Source organism: Mustelus asterias, unplaced genomic scaffold (assembly GCF_964213995.1).
Source record: "Mustelus asterias unplaced genomic scaffold, sMusAst1.hap1.1 HAP1_SCAFFOLD_400, whole genome shotgun sequence".
NCBI classification, from domain to species: Eukaryota; Metazoa; Chordata; class Chondrichthyes; order Carcharhiniformes; family Triakidae; genus Mustelus; species Mustelus asterias.
In genome coordinates, this window is record NW_027590355.1 from 313,730 (window position 1) to 326,399 (window position 12,670).

The 12,670-nt window shown below is 49.1% G+C and overlaps 1 protein-coding gene across 1 annotated transcript in view; it reads right to left on the reverse strand.

Moving 5' to 3' along the window:
* Nucleotides 1-447: 447 nt before the first annotated feature.
* The window catches only part of LOC144486564 (uncharacterized), a 32,724-nt gene continuing 20,501 nt past the window's right edge, over nucleotides 448-12,670 (reverse strand). The window contains exons 3-6 of the mRNA XM_078204620.1: nucleotides 12,202-12,480; nucleotides 8,587-8,757; nucleotides 4,187-4,450; nucleotides 448-3,744 (exon numbers count right to left, since the gene is read on the reverse strand). Of these exons, the coding sequence (XP_078060746.1) occupies nucleotides 3,403-3,744; nucleotides 4,187-4,450; nucleotides 8,587-8,757; nucleotides 12,202-12,480 (1,056 nt within the window). The 3' untranslated portion in view covers nucleotides 448-3,402. The remainder of the gene's footprint in view (nucleotides 3,745-4,186; nucleotides 4,451-8,586; nucleotides 8,758-12,201; nucleotides 12,481-12,670) is intronic.

A 12,670-nucleotide genomic window follows, 5' to 3' on the forward strand; every position in this document is an offset into this window, starting at 1 on the left:
CCCAGCTTGGGTCACTGTCTGTCTGGAGTCTGCACATTCTCCCCGTGTCTGTGTGGGTTTCCTCCGGGTGCTCTAGTTTCCTCCCACAGTCTGAAAGACTGTGCTGGTTCGGGTGCATTGTCCTGAACAGGCGCCGGACTGTGGCGACTTGGGGAATTTCACAGTAACTTCATTGTAGTGTTTATGTAAGCCTTACTTGTGACTTCCTCCTGCTCCTCATCCTTCCTCCTGCTCCAATCCACAATTCCACAACTCCAATCCCCTTCCCTCCTCCCCTGACTCTCAGTAGGCTGCAGTCCCGCACCCTCCAGTATCTCACCAGAGTGTGGACAGAATCGACAACTCTGAGGACACCGGGGGTACTGTTAGTTTGCAATAAATCCCCAATTGTGAATTCAAGCAGGTTCCACCAGACTTTCACAATCCGGCAAGAATCAACACTTCAAATGGTAAATGCAAAAGCTTTATTCACTATTAAAGGACAGAAAGATAACAAGTTAAAAAGATAAAAAGGCGTAATATAATTAACAGCAATGAACAGTAAGAGGAGAAAGTTTAACTTGAACAATCAAACAGACTTTCCTCGGTTGCTCAGTCTGAAGGTGTGAAGTGATAATTCCAAAACCTGAATAACACGAGAACAAAATGGCCACTCCAAACCTTCATTTTTACCCCCGTCACTCACACTCTCTTCACTCAAATTAGCCCAAGGGTTGCCCAATAATTGGGTCATTTAACCATCTGCTGATGAATAATTGGCGCCGATTCCCACTTGCTTTTTTTAAAGCTTAACGTTTATTTATTAGTGTCACAACTAGGCTTACATTAACACTGCAATGAAGTTACTGTGAAAATCCCCTAGTCGCCACACTCCGGCGCCTGTTCGGGTACACCGAGGAAGAATTTAGCATGGTCAATGCACCTAACCTACACATCTTTGGACAATTGAGCAAGGGGCAATTTAGCATGGCCAATCCACCTAACCCGCACATAGAGTCATCGAGTCATAGAGGTTTACAGCATGGAAACAGGCCCTTCGGCCCAACTTGTCCATGCCGCACTTTCTTTTTTAAAACCCCTAAGCTCATCCCAATTGCCCGCATTTTGCCCATATCACTCTATACCTATCGTACCCATGTAACTATCTAAATGCTTTTTAAAAGACAAAATTGTACCCGCCTCTACTACTACCTCTGGCAGCTTGTTCCAGGCATTCACCACCCTTTGTGTGAAAAAATTGCCCCTCTGGACACTTTTGTATCGCTCCCCTCTCACCTTAAACCTATGCCCTCTAGTGTTAGACTCCCCTACCTCTGGGAAAAGATATTGACTATCTAGATAGCTGATTTGTGCCCCTCATTATTTTATAGACATTATAAGATCACCCCTCAGCCTCCTACACTCCAGAGAAAAAAGTCCCAGTCTATCCAGCCTCTCCTTTCACTCAATCCATCAAGTCACAGTAGCATCCTGGTAAATCTTTTCTGAACTCTTTCTAGTTTAATAATATCCTCTCAAGAATAGGGTGAACAGAATTGCTCACAGTATTCCAAGTGTGGCCTTACCAATGTCTTGTACAACTTCAACAAGACGTCCCAACTCCTGTATTCAATGTTCTGACCGATGAAACCAAGCATGCCGAATGCCTTTTTCACCACTCTGTCCACCTGTGAACCTAAGTCATCTTTCAGACCGTGGGAGGAAACTGGAGCACCTGGAGGGAACCCACGCAGACACGGGGAGAACGTGCAGACTCCACACAGACAGTGACCCAAGTCAGGAATCGAACCCGGGTCCCTGGCGCTGTGAGGCAGGAGTGCTAACTACTGTGCCACCGTGCCTCCCATGCATCTCCTGGTGTTTTAATGCAAATGCTTGCTAAAAAATGAGACTATTTGAATCAGGCCCCATTCCTTTTCCAACTGAGTGTAATTTGCCAAGGGTGCGAAAGTTTGGAGTTTAGCCACTTACAATTTTCATCATTTATGACTAATGTATTTAAAATCAAGCATTAATTATGTGTAATTATAAAATGTAAAAGATTATAAACTTTGTGTTACAGATTATATTCCCAGCCTTTCGAATAGATCTATTGATTAATTGCTTATTCTTTAATTGTCTCAGAATTAAGGCTCTTCACTTTACGAATCTGGCTGGTTTCCAGTAATGCAGTAACTGCGGGTTGCTCTCGGCCTACCTCCTGCTCCAATCCACACTTCCACAACTCCCATCCCCTTCCCTCCTCCCCTGACTCTCAGTCCCGCACCCTCCAATATCTCACCAGGGTGTGGACAGGATGGACAACTCTGAGAGCCTCACAATTATCCTCACACTTCACACACTCCTGTCGGAGTCACTGGAGAGCAGTCGGGAACTGGAAGCGTGACTGCTTCCCCGCTGCCACCCCCCCCCCCCCCCCTTTCGCTGTCCCGGGAGCTGGGGTGGGTTGAGTGAGCCGCTCTGTCCAAGCTTTAGCACTCACCTGATGAAGGAGCGGCGCTCCGAAAGCTCGTGCTACCAAATAAACCTGTTGGACTTTAACCTGGTGTTGTGAGACTTCTTACTGTCCCAGTTTGAGCAGGCTGGTCCATCCACTCAGCTGCTGGGAGCAACACTGAAGTGTAAAGTGGGAGTTGCTGCTGGATCGAGGACGTGAGTTACCCCCAGACTGGAATCAATCTCAGCTCCTTCAGTCGGTGCAGCCCCTGAACCTAAGCTCAGAGAAACTCTGCCCATCACCCAGTGTTAGACAGTTCATTAACAGAGTTAATATATTGCACGCTGGTTAGTGAGAGGTCACCTTCTAACTAAACAAACCCTTTGGGATTTTTACATGAAGAATCGGATAGATTATTAGAAGAAAATGATGCTAAAAGAGCACAGGGAGATCCCATTGCACAGCACAGAGCGTGATGCCTTTAGCAGCGGAATAGCAGCATGTACTGGGTCCCACGGGGCTGGACTTTGCATCGTCGGGATGGGGAGTTGAGGGGGTAAATTGAGGTAAATTGCACTCAGTGACCCCGAGTAGTCACCTCACAATATTCCCCTTTAGAGAGTGTGCGAGTCCCATCACAGATGAACGGGAAGCTCCAATGAGTTGCTGGTTTCAGTGGGGGGGGGGGGGGGGGGGCAGTCGGAGCCCCTCTACCTGATGGGGGTGGGATTGGGGGACGGGGGGGGGGGGGGAGGTAGGAAACTGAACCCCGGAGTTGTTGCTTCCATTGTATTGTATCCCAATGGGTGGTAAATGTCAATGCCCCTGAGGAGGGCATTAAATCAAACATAAAATTAATAGGATTAATAAATCTCGAATTAAATGGCTTCAAATTTGGATTTTTCAACGAATGATATAAATGGCAAGATTCTTGGCCGAGCCCAGTGACACCGTTCAATGTTGATTCAAACACCCATTCGTGCGGCAGCTTTTGTCTCATTGGTAAATTTGACAAAATCTCCAGCATTCTGTGCCAGGCGTTTCACTGCATTTTCTGCCTTTTTAACTTTGTCCTCAGTGTCGAGATTAAACCATTCGGTGCCTCCGTCCAGCTTTGCTTTAAAGTCCTTCAATTCATCTTGAACCTCTTTCTCTTTCTCATTGGCGCTCACCGCTACGTGACACACAGGTATCAGTTGTCGGGGGTTTCCTGTCTGAAGTTGAGAGAGCCGCTTCTCTGGATTCTGAGAAAAACCCACTTTGTAATATGTGGTGTCCTTCTCATGGATTAAGTAGATGTGTGTAACCTGAAGGAGAGAAGGAGCTTACATTTAATCTGCAACTTTCACAATCTCCCAACATCCCCGATGTTGTACACAAACATCCCAAAGTGGCAACATGAGGAATAACAGACACAAGAGTATTGGGAGGGGTGGGAGCAGCTCTGACGTACAGTGGGGATTGGAGGTGGTGGGGGATTGGAAAAGGGTTCAGATGGGGAATTCCTGAACTGTAGCCTTTAATTGTTTTTTTTTTCATTCTGGGGGTGGGAGGAGGGTAAATATGACTGGGATAAATAAACCCAGGTTTTAATTACTACAAATTCCAATTTACCAAATGCTGAATAAAGAAACACACTTTGCAGAGTCCAGCCCAGTGACAGTGTTTGCTGCTGATTGAAACCCCCTGTGGGAGGGGAAACATGACCATCGCCACTGAACTGGGATGTCAGTTCCGGATAACACTTACCAACTCAATGCCAGGAAACACATTTGCCAAATCACGTTGCTGAGAGATCCGATACTTCTTCAATGTCTGCCGTTGAAGGTTGGAACTTTTCACTTTCTGAACAGTTTCTTCATGCTCGCTGTCGGACAGCCGTGCATGACATGCAAGCGAGGTCTTTATCCCGCAAACAGCCTCAAACTCAGCAAGCTGAGCTCTTGGATTCTCTGACCTTCCCACACAGAAATAATCAGTGCCGACCAGCTGGAACACGTAGGTGTGTACAATCTGAAGTTGAGAAAGAAGTAACATTCATAAAACACCTTCGACAATCTCCACGTCATCCAAAATTCGACAACAAACGACATCCCAAGGCAGAAACGTGAGGATAAAGGAACCCAGACCCATGAGGGGGGTATTAGGAGGGGGGGAAACTGCCTGGTCACAGGTTGGGGGGTCAATAAGGAGAATAAAAGGCAGCAATTTCTGACTTAAAATCCTGAGCCAATCAGCAAATTCAGGGAAAAGCCGAGAATCGAAGATAACCAGAAACACTTTCTCTAAACTGGGTGTAACCTCCTCACTCAGAGAAATGTCTATTTCCATAGAAGCAAAGAACTTTACAGTGCAGAAGGAGGCCATTCAGCCCATTGAGTCTGCACCGACCACATTCCCACACAGGCCCGATCCAAAGAACCCCAGCCATTTACTCTGGCTCGTCACCCTGACACCAAGGGGCAATTTAGCACAGCCCAATCCACCTAACCCGCACATCTTTCAGACTGTGGGAGGAAACTGGAGCACCCGGAGGAAACCCACGCAGACACGGGGAAAATGTGCAGACTCCGCACAGACAGTGACCCAAGCTCGGAATTGAAACTGAATCCCTGGTGCTGTGAGGCAGCAATGCTAACCACTGTGCCGCCCCATTGTCCTTCATAAAGGATGACAGTGAATCTGTGGATACTACACAGCCCGGAGGCTGCTGATAAATCCTTCCCAATATTTAACCTTTCCCTCAGGATTTTACACAAATTCCCAAACCCATTTATGTCCATCTCAAATAACCTGTCCAATCCCTTCAGCATTTTAAAATCCTCAGTCGCTCCGTCTCTGAGCCTGTGTCTGTCGAACAAGTCAAACTGGATCTGAATAATGTGGAGCCTGAATATTGCTGATTCTCCTGATCACTTTCCACTCCACACAGTCCCAGTATTCTCAGACTGTGCTTCCCCTGTCTGTACTCTCAGACTGTGCTTCCCCTGTCTGGTCTCACAGACTGGACTTCCCCTGTCTGTACTCTCAGACTGTGCTTCCACTGTCTGTACTCTCAGACTGTGCTTCCCCTGCCTGTACACTCAGACTGTGCTTCCCCTGTCTGTACTCTCAGCCTGTGCGTCCCCTGTCTGTACTCTCAGACTGTGCTTCCCCTGTCTGTACTCTCAGACTCTGCTTCTCCCTGTCTGAAAGCTCAGACTGTGCATCCCCTGTCTGTACTCTCAGACTGTGCTTCCCCTGCCTGTACTCTGAGACTGTGCCTCCCCTGTCTGTGCTCTCAGACAGTGCATCCCCTGTCTGTGCTCTCAGACTGTGCATCCCCTGTCTGTGCTCTCAGACTGTGCTTCCCCTGTCTGTACTCTCAGACTGTGCTTCCCCTGTCTGTACTCTCAGACTGTGCTTCCCCTGTCTGTATTCTCAGACTCTGCTTCCCCCTGTCTGAACGCTCAGACTGTGCTTCCCCTGTCTGTACTCTCAGACTGTGCTTCCCCTGTCTGTACTCTCAGACTGTGCTTCCCCTGTCTGTATTCTCAGACTCTGCTTCCCCCTGTCTGAACGCTCAGACTGTGCATCCCCTGTCTGTGTTCTCAGACTGTGCTTCCCCTGTCTGTACTCTCAGACTGTGCTTCCCCTGTCTGTATTCTCAGACTCTGCTTCCCCCTGTCTGAACGCTCAGACTGTGCTTCCCCTGTCTGTACTCTCAGACTGCACTTCCCCCTGTCTGTACTCTCAGACTGTGTTCCCCTGTCTGTGCTCTCAGACTGTACTTCCCCTGTCTGTAATCTCAGACTCTGCTTCCCCTGTCTGTACTCTCAGACTCTGCTTCCCCTGTCTGAAGTCTCAGAATGTGCTTCCGCCTGTCTGGACTCTCAGATGGTGTTTCCGCTGTCTGGACTCCCAGACTATGCTTCCCATGTCTGTACTCTCAGACTGTGCTTCCCCTGTCTGAACTCTCAGACTGTGCTTCCCCTGTCTGTACTCTCAGACTGTGCTTCCACTGTCTCTACTCTCAGACTGTGCTTCCACTGTCTGTACTCCCAGACTGTGCTTCCCCTGTCTGTACTCTCAGACTGTGCTTCCCATGTCTGTACTCTCAGACTGTGTTCTCCTCTCTCTGCTCTGAGACTGTGACTCCCCTGTCTGTAATCTCAGACTGTGCTTACCCTGTCTGTGCTCTCAGACCGTGCTCCCCCTGTCTGTCCTCTCAGACTGTGCTTGCCGTGTCTGTACTTTCAGACTGCAGTTCCCCTGTCTGTCGTCTCAGACTTTGCTCCCCTGTCTGTAGTCTCAAAAAACAAAGAACAGTACAGCACAGGAAACAGGCCCTTCAGCCCTCCAAGCCTGTGCCGCTCATTGGTCCAACTAGACCATTCGTTTGTATCCCTCCGTTCCCAGTCTGCTCATGTGACTATCTTAAGTCTTAAACGATGCCAGCGTGTCTGCCTCCACCACCCTACTTGGCAGCGCATTCCAGGCCCCCACCACTCTCTGTGTAAAAAACGTCCCTCTGATATCTGAGTTATATCCCGCCCCTCTCACCTTGAGCCCGTGACCCCTCGTGACCTCCAACGTGGGAAAAAGCTTCCCACTGTTCACCCTATCTATATCCTTCATAATCTTGTACACCTCAATTAGGTCTCCCCTCATTCTCCGTCTTTCCAGGGAGAACAAGCCCAGTTTACCCAATCTCTCCTCATAGCTAAGACCCTCCTTACCAGGCAACATCCTGGTAAACCTTCTCTGCACTCTCTCTAAAGCCTCCACGTCCTTCTGGTAGTGCGGCGACCAGAACTGGACGCGGTATTCCAAATGTGGCCTAACCAGCATTCTATACAGCTGCAACATCAGACCCCAGCTTTTATACTCTGTACCCCCGTCCTATAAAGGCAAGCATACCATATGCCTTCTTCACCACCTTCTCCGCCTGTGCTGCCACCTTCAAGGATTTGTGGACTTGCACACCAAGGTCCCTCTGTGTTTCTATACTCTTGATGGCTCTGCCATTTATTGTATAACTCCCCCCTACATTAGTTCTTCCAAAATGCATCACTTCGCATTTCTTCGGATTAAATTCCATCTGCCATTTCTCCGCCAAATTTTCCAGCCTATCTATATCCTGCTGTATTGTCCGACAATGCTCATCGCAATCCGCAAGTCCAGCCATCTTCGTGTCATCTGCAAACTTGCTGATAACACCAGTTACACCTTCTTCCAAATCATTTATATATATCACAAATAGCAGAGGTCCCAGTACAGAGCCCTGCGGAACACCACTGGTCACAGACCTCCAGCCGGAAAAAGACCCTTCGACTGTTATCCTCAGACTGTGCTTGCTCTGTTTGTACTCTCAGACTGTGCATCCCCTTCCTGTACTCTCAGACTGTGCTTGCTCTGTCTGTACCCTCAGACTCGGATCTCTGTAGATCGCGGCCACTTTCTGGATTTTTCTCTCTGGATCTTCTCCCAGTCGGAATTGGGTTGTGATTGGTGAAACCCATTTCACAAATAGTTCCTGTTTCCCCATTGGAGCTGGGAATTAGTAAAAGGTAATAATGATAAGAGAGTATAGGTCGATCCCAATGGACAAGGGGGCGTTTCCTTGTGCTGTAGAGTAGCAGCACGAGGGCTGGAGATAAGATTGTGGTGACCATGGGTTTAGGGGATAAATTGGGGTTGAAACCATCCAATGACCCTGGGCAGTCACCTCACAATATTCCCCTTTAGAGAGTGTGCGAGTCCCATCACAGATGAACGGGAAGCTCCAATGAGTTGCTGGTTTCAGTGGGGGGGCAGTCGGAGCCCCTCTACCTGATGGGGGTGGGATTGGGGGACGGGCAGGGGGGTGGGCTGGATCCAGCAGCTTTGATTGGGTGGGAGGTGTTGCTGAAGATATCAAATTGCCCCGAGAGGGGATGGTGGGGTGGGGTGAGGGGAAAGTATGACTGGGATAAATAAACCCAGAATTAAATTACTTCACATTGTAAAACACACTTTGCAGAGTCCAGCCCAGTGACAGTGTTTGCTGCTGATTGAAACCCCCTGTGGGAGGGGAAACCTGACCATCGCCATGGAACTGGGATGTCTGTTCCGGATAACACTAACCAACTTCATGCCCAGTATCACATTTAGCAACACATCATTGTTACCTGAGAGCTGCTCGAAATCGTGTGCAGCAAATCCAGTGAATCTGGTACTTTCTGTTTCTCAGCAACTGCTCCATCCTCGCTGCTGGGCTGTTTGGCATGTTTTGTAAGCGACAGTTTCATCAATTCACTCGCAATCTCATCAACCTGAGAATCCTCTGATCTTTGTCCACTCTGAAGTTGAGAAAGAAGTAACATTCATAAAACACCTTCCACAATCTCCACATCGTCCAAAATCCGACAACAAACGACATCCCAAGGCAGAAACGTGAGGATAAAGGAACCCAGACCCATGAGGGGGGTATTAGGAGGGGGGGAAACTGCCTGGTCACAGGTTGGGGGATCAATAAGGAGAATAAAAGGCAGCAATTTCTGACTTAAAATCCTGAGCCAATCAGCAAATTCAGGGAAAAGCCGAGAATCGAAGATAACCAGAAACACTTTCTCTGTAAACTGGGTGTAACCTCCTCACTCAGAGAAATGTCTATTTCCATAGAAGCAAAGAACTTTACAGTGCAGAAGGAGGCCATTCAGCCCATTGAGTCTGCACCGACCACAATCCCACACAGGCCCGATCCAAAGAACCCCAGCCATTTACTCTGGCTAGTCACCCTGACACCAAGGGGCAATTTAGCACAGCCCAATCCACCTAACCCGCACATCTTTCAGACTGTGGGAGGAAACTGGAGCACCCGGAGGAAACCCACGCAGACATGGGGAGAATGTGCAGACTCCACACAGACACTGACCCAAGCTAGGAATTGAAACTGAATCCCTGGTGCTGTGAGGCAGCAATACTAACCACTGTGCCGCCCCATTGTCCTTCATAAAGGATGACAGTGAATCTGTGGATACTACATAGCCCGGAGGCTGGTGATAAATCCGTCCCAATATTTAACCTTTCCCTCAGGATTTTAGACACATTCCCAATCCCATTCGTGTCCATCCCAAATAACCTGTCCAATCCCTTCAGCATTTTAAACTCCTCAGTCGCTCCGTCTCTGAGCCTGTGTCTGTCTAACAAGTCAAACTGGATCTGAATAATGTGGAGCCTGAATATTGCTGATTCTCCTGATCACTTTCCACTCCACACAGTCCCAGTATTCTCAGACTGTGCTTCCCCTGTCTGTACTCTCAGACTGTGCTTCCCCTGTCTGTACTCTCAGACTGTGCTTCCGCTGTCTCTACTCTCAGACTGTGCTTCCCCTGTCTGTACTCTCAAACTGTGCTTCCACTGTCTGTACTCTCAGACTGTGCGTCCCCTGTCTGTACTCTCAGACTGTGCTTCCGCTGTCTCTGCTCTCAGACTGTGCTTCCGCTGCCTGTGCTCTCAGACTGTGCTACCCCTGTCTGTACTCCACTGTCTGTAGTCTCAGACTGTGCTTCCATTGTCCGTACCCTCAGTCTTTCCTTCCCCTGACTGTACTCTCAGACTGTGCTTCCTCTGTCTGGACTCTCAGACTGTGCTTCCCCTGCCTGTACTCGCGGACTGTGCTCCCCATGTCTGTTCTCACAGATGTGCTTCGCCTGTCTGTACTCTCAGACTGTGCTTCCCCTGTCTTTAGTCTCAGACCGTGCTTCCCCTGTCTGTACTCTCAGACGGTGCTCCCCATGTCTGTTCTCTCAAACTCCGCTTCCCCTGTCTGTGCTCTCAGACTGTGCTACCCCTGTCTGTACTCCACTGTCTGTAGTCTCAGACTGTGCTTCCATTATCCGTACCCTCAGTCTTTGCTTCCCCTGTCTGTCCTCACAGACTGTGCTTCCCCTGACTGTACTCTCAGACTGTGCTTCCACTGTCTGTATTCTCTGACTTTGCTTCCCCAGTCTGTACTCTCAGACTGTGCCTCCCCTGTCTGTACTCTCAGACTGTGCTTCTGCTGTCTGTACTCTCAGACTGTGCCTCCCCTGTCTGTACTCTCAGACTGTGCTTCCGCTGTCTGTACTCTCAGACTGTGGTTCCCCTGTCTGTACTCTCAGACTGTGCTTCCACTGTCCGTTCTCTCGGACTGTGCTTCCCCTGTCTGTACTCTCAGACTGTGCTCCCCCTGTATGTACTCTCAGACTGTGCTTCCCTGTCTGTACTCTCAGACTGTGCTTCCCCTGTCTGTACTCTCAGACTGTGCTTCCCCCGTCTGTACTCTCAGACTGTCCTTCCCCTGCCTGTACTCTCAAACTCTGCTTCCCCTGTCTGTACTCTGACACTGTGCACCCCTTCTCTGTACTCTCGTACTGTGCTTCCCCTGTCTGTACTCTCAGACTGGACTTCACCTGTCTGTACTTTCAGACTGTGCTTCCCCTGTCTGTATTCTCAGACTGTGCTTGCTCTGTCTGTACCCCCCTGTCTGTCGTCTCAGACTGTGCTTCCCCTGTCTGTACTCTCAGACAGTGCTACCCCTGTCTGTACTCTCAGACAGTGCTTCCCCTGTCTGTATTCTCAGACTATGCTTCCATTGTCCATACTCTCAGACTGTGCTTCCTCTGTCTGTTCTATAAGACTGTCCTTCCCCTGACTGTACTCTCGGATTGTGCTTTCCCTGTCGGCACTCTCAGACTATGCTTCCGTTGTCTGTACTCTCAGACTGTACTCCACAATTCTGTACTCTCAGACTGTGCTTCCCCTGTCTGTACTCTCAGACTGTGCTTCCCCTGTCTGTACTCTCAGATTGTGCATCCCTGTCTGCACACTCAGACTGTGCTTCCGCTGTCTGTACTCTCAGACTGTGCGTCCCCTGTGTGTACTCTCAGACTGTGCTTACCCTGTCTGTACTCTCAGACTGTGCTTGCTCTGTCTGTACCCTCAGACTGGGATCTCTGTTGATCGCGGCCTCTTTCTGGATTTTTCTCTCTGGATCAGCACATGGAGCACACCACGATGTTAGGGAGTGGGATAGCTTGATCTTGGTTTCAGATAAAGCTCGGCACAACATCGTGGGCCGAAGGGCCTGTTCTGTGCTGTACTGTTCTATGTTCGATCTTCTCCTAGTCGGAATTGGGTTGTGATTGGTGAAACCCATTTCATAAATTTTTCTTGTTTCCCCATTGGAGCTGGGAATTAGTAAAAGGTAATAATGATAAGAGAGTATAGGTCGATCCCAATGGACAAGGGGGCGTTTCCTTGTGCTGTAGAGTAGCAGCACGAGGGCTGGAGATAAGATTGTGGTGACCATGGGTTTAGGGGATAAATTGGGGTTGAAACCATCCAATGACCCTGGGCAGTCACCTCACAATATTCCCCTTTAGAGAGTGTGCGAGTCCCATCACAGATGAACGGGAAGCTCCAATGAGTTGCTGATTTCAGTGGGGGGGCAGTCGGAGCCCCTCTACCCGATGGGGGTGGGATTGGGGGACGGGCAGGTGGGTGGGCTGGATCCAGCAGCTTTGATTGGGTGGGAGGTGTTGCTGAAGATATGAAATTGCCCCGAGAGGAGATTGTGGGGTGGGGTGAGGGGAAAGTATGACTGGGATAAATAAACCCAGAATTAAATTACTTCACATTGTAAAACACACTTTGCAGAGTCCAGCCCAGTGACAGTGTTTGCTGCTGATTGAAACCCCCTGTGGGAGGGGAAACCTGACCATCGCCACGGAACTGGGATGTCAGTTCCGGATAACACTTACCAATGTGATTTTTATCAACAGGTGACTGTCAGTCTCAATGATCTGGTGAAACGACTGCAGTGTCTGCCGTTCGATATTGTAACCTGTCAGTTTCTTTACAGCCTCTTCATGCTCGCTGTCAGACAGCTGTTCCTGATATACAAATACCATTTCATTGGGGGAGCCAGGCTGAGGCTGAAGAAGCTGTACAACCTCAGCAAACACTTCAGCAGCATTCTCTGACCTTCCCACATAGAAATCATTCGTGCAGCCAACGCGGATCACGTAGGTTTTCCCACTCTGAAGTTGAGAAAGAAGTTACATTCATAAAACACCTTCAACAATCCCCACGTCGTCCAAAATTTGACACCGAAAAAACATCCCAAGGCGGAAGAAAAAACACAGACCCATGAGGGGGACATTAAAAGGGGGGCAAACTGCCTGGTCACAGGGTTGGGGGGCGGGGGGGAATGACAGTGAATCTGTGGAT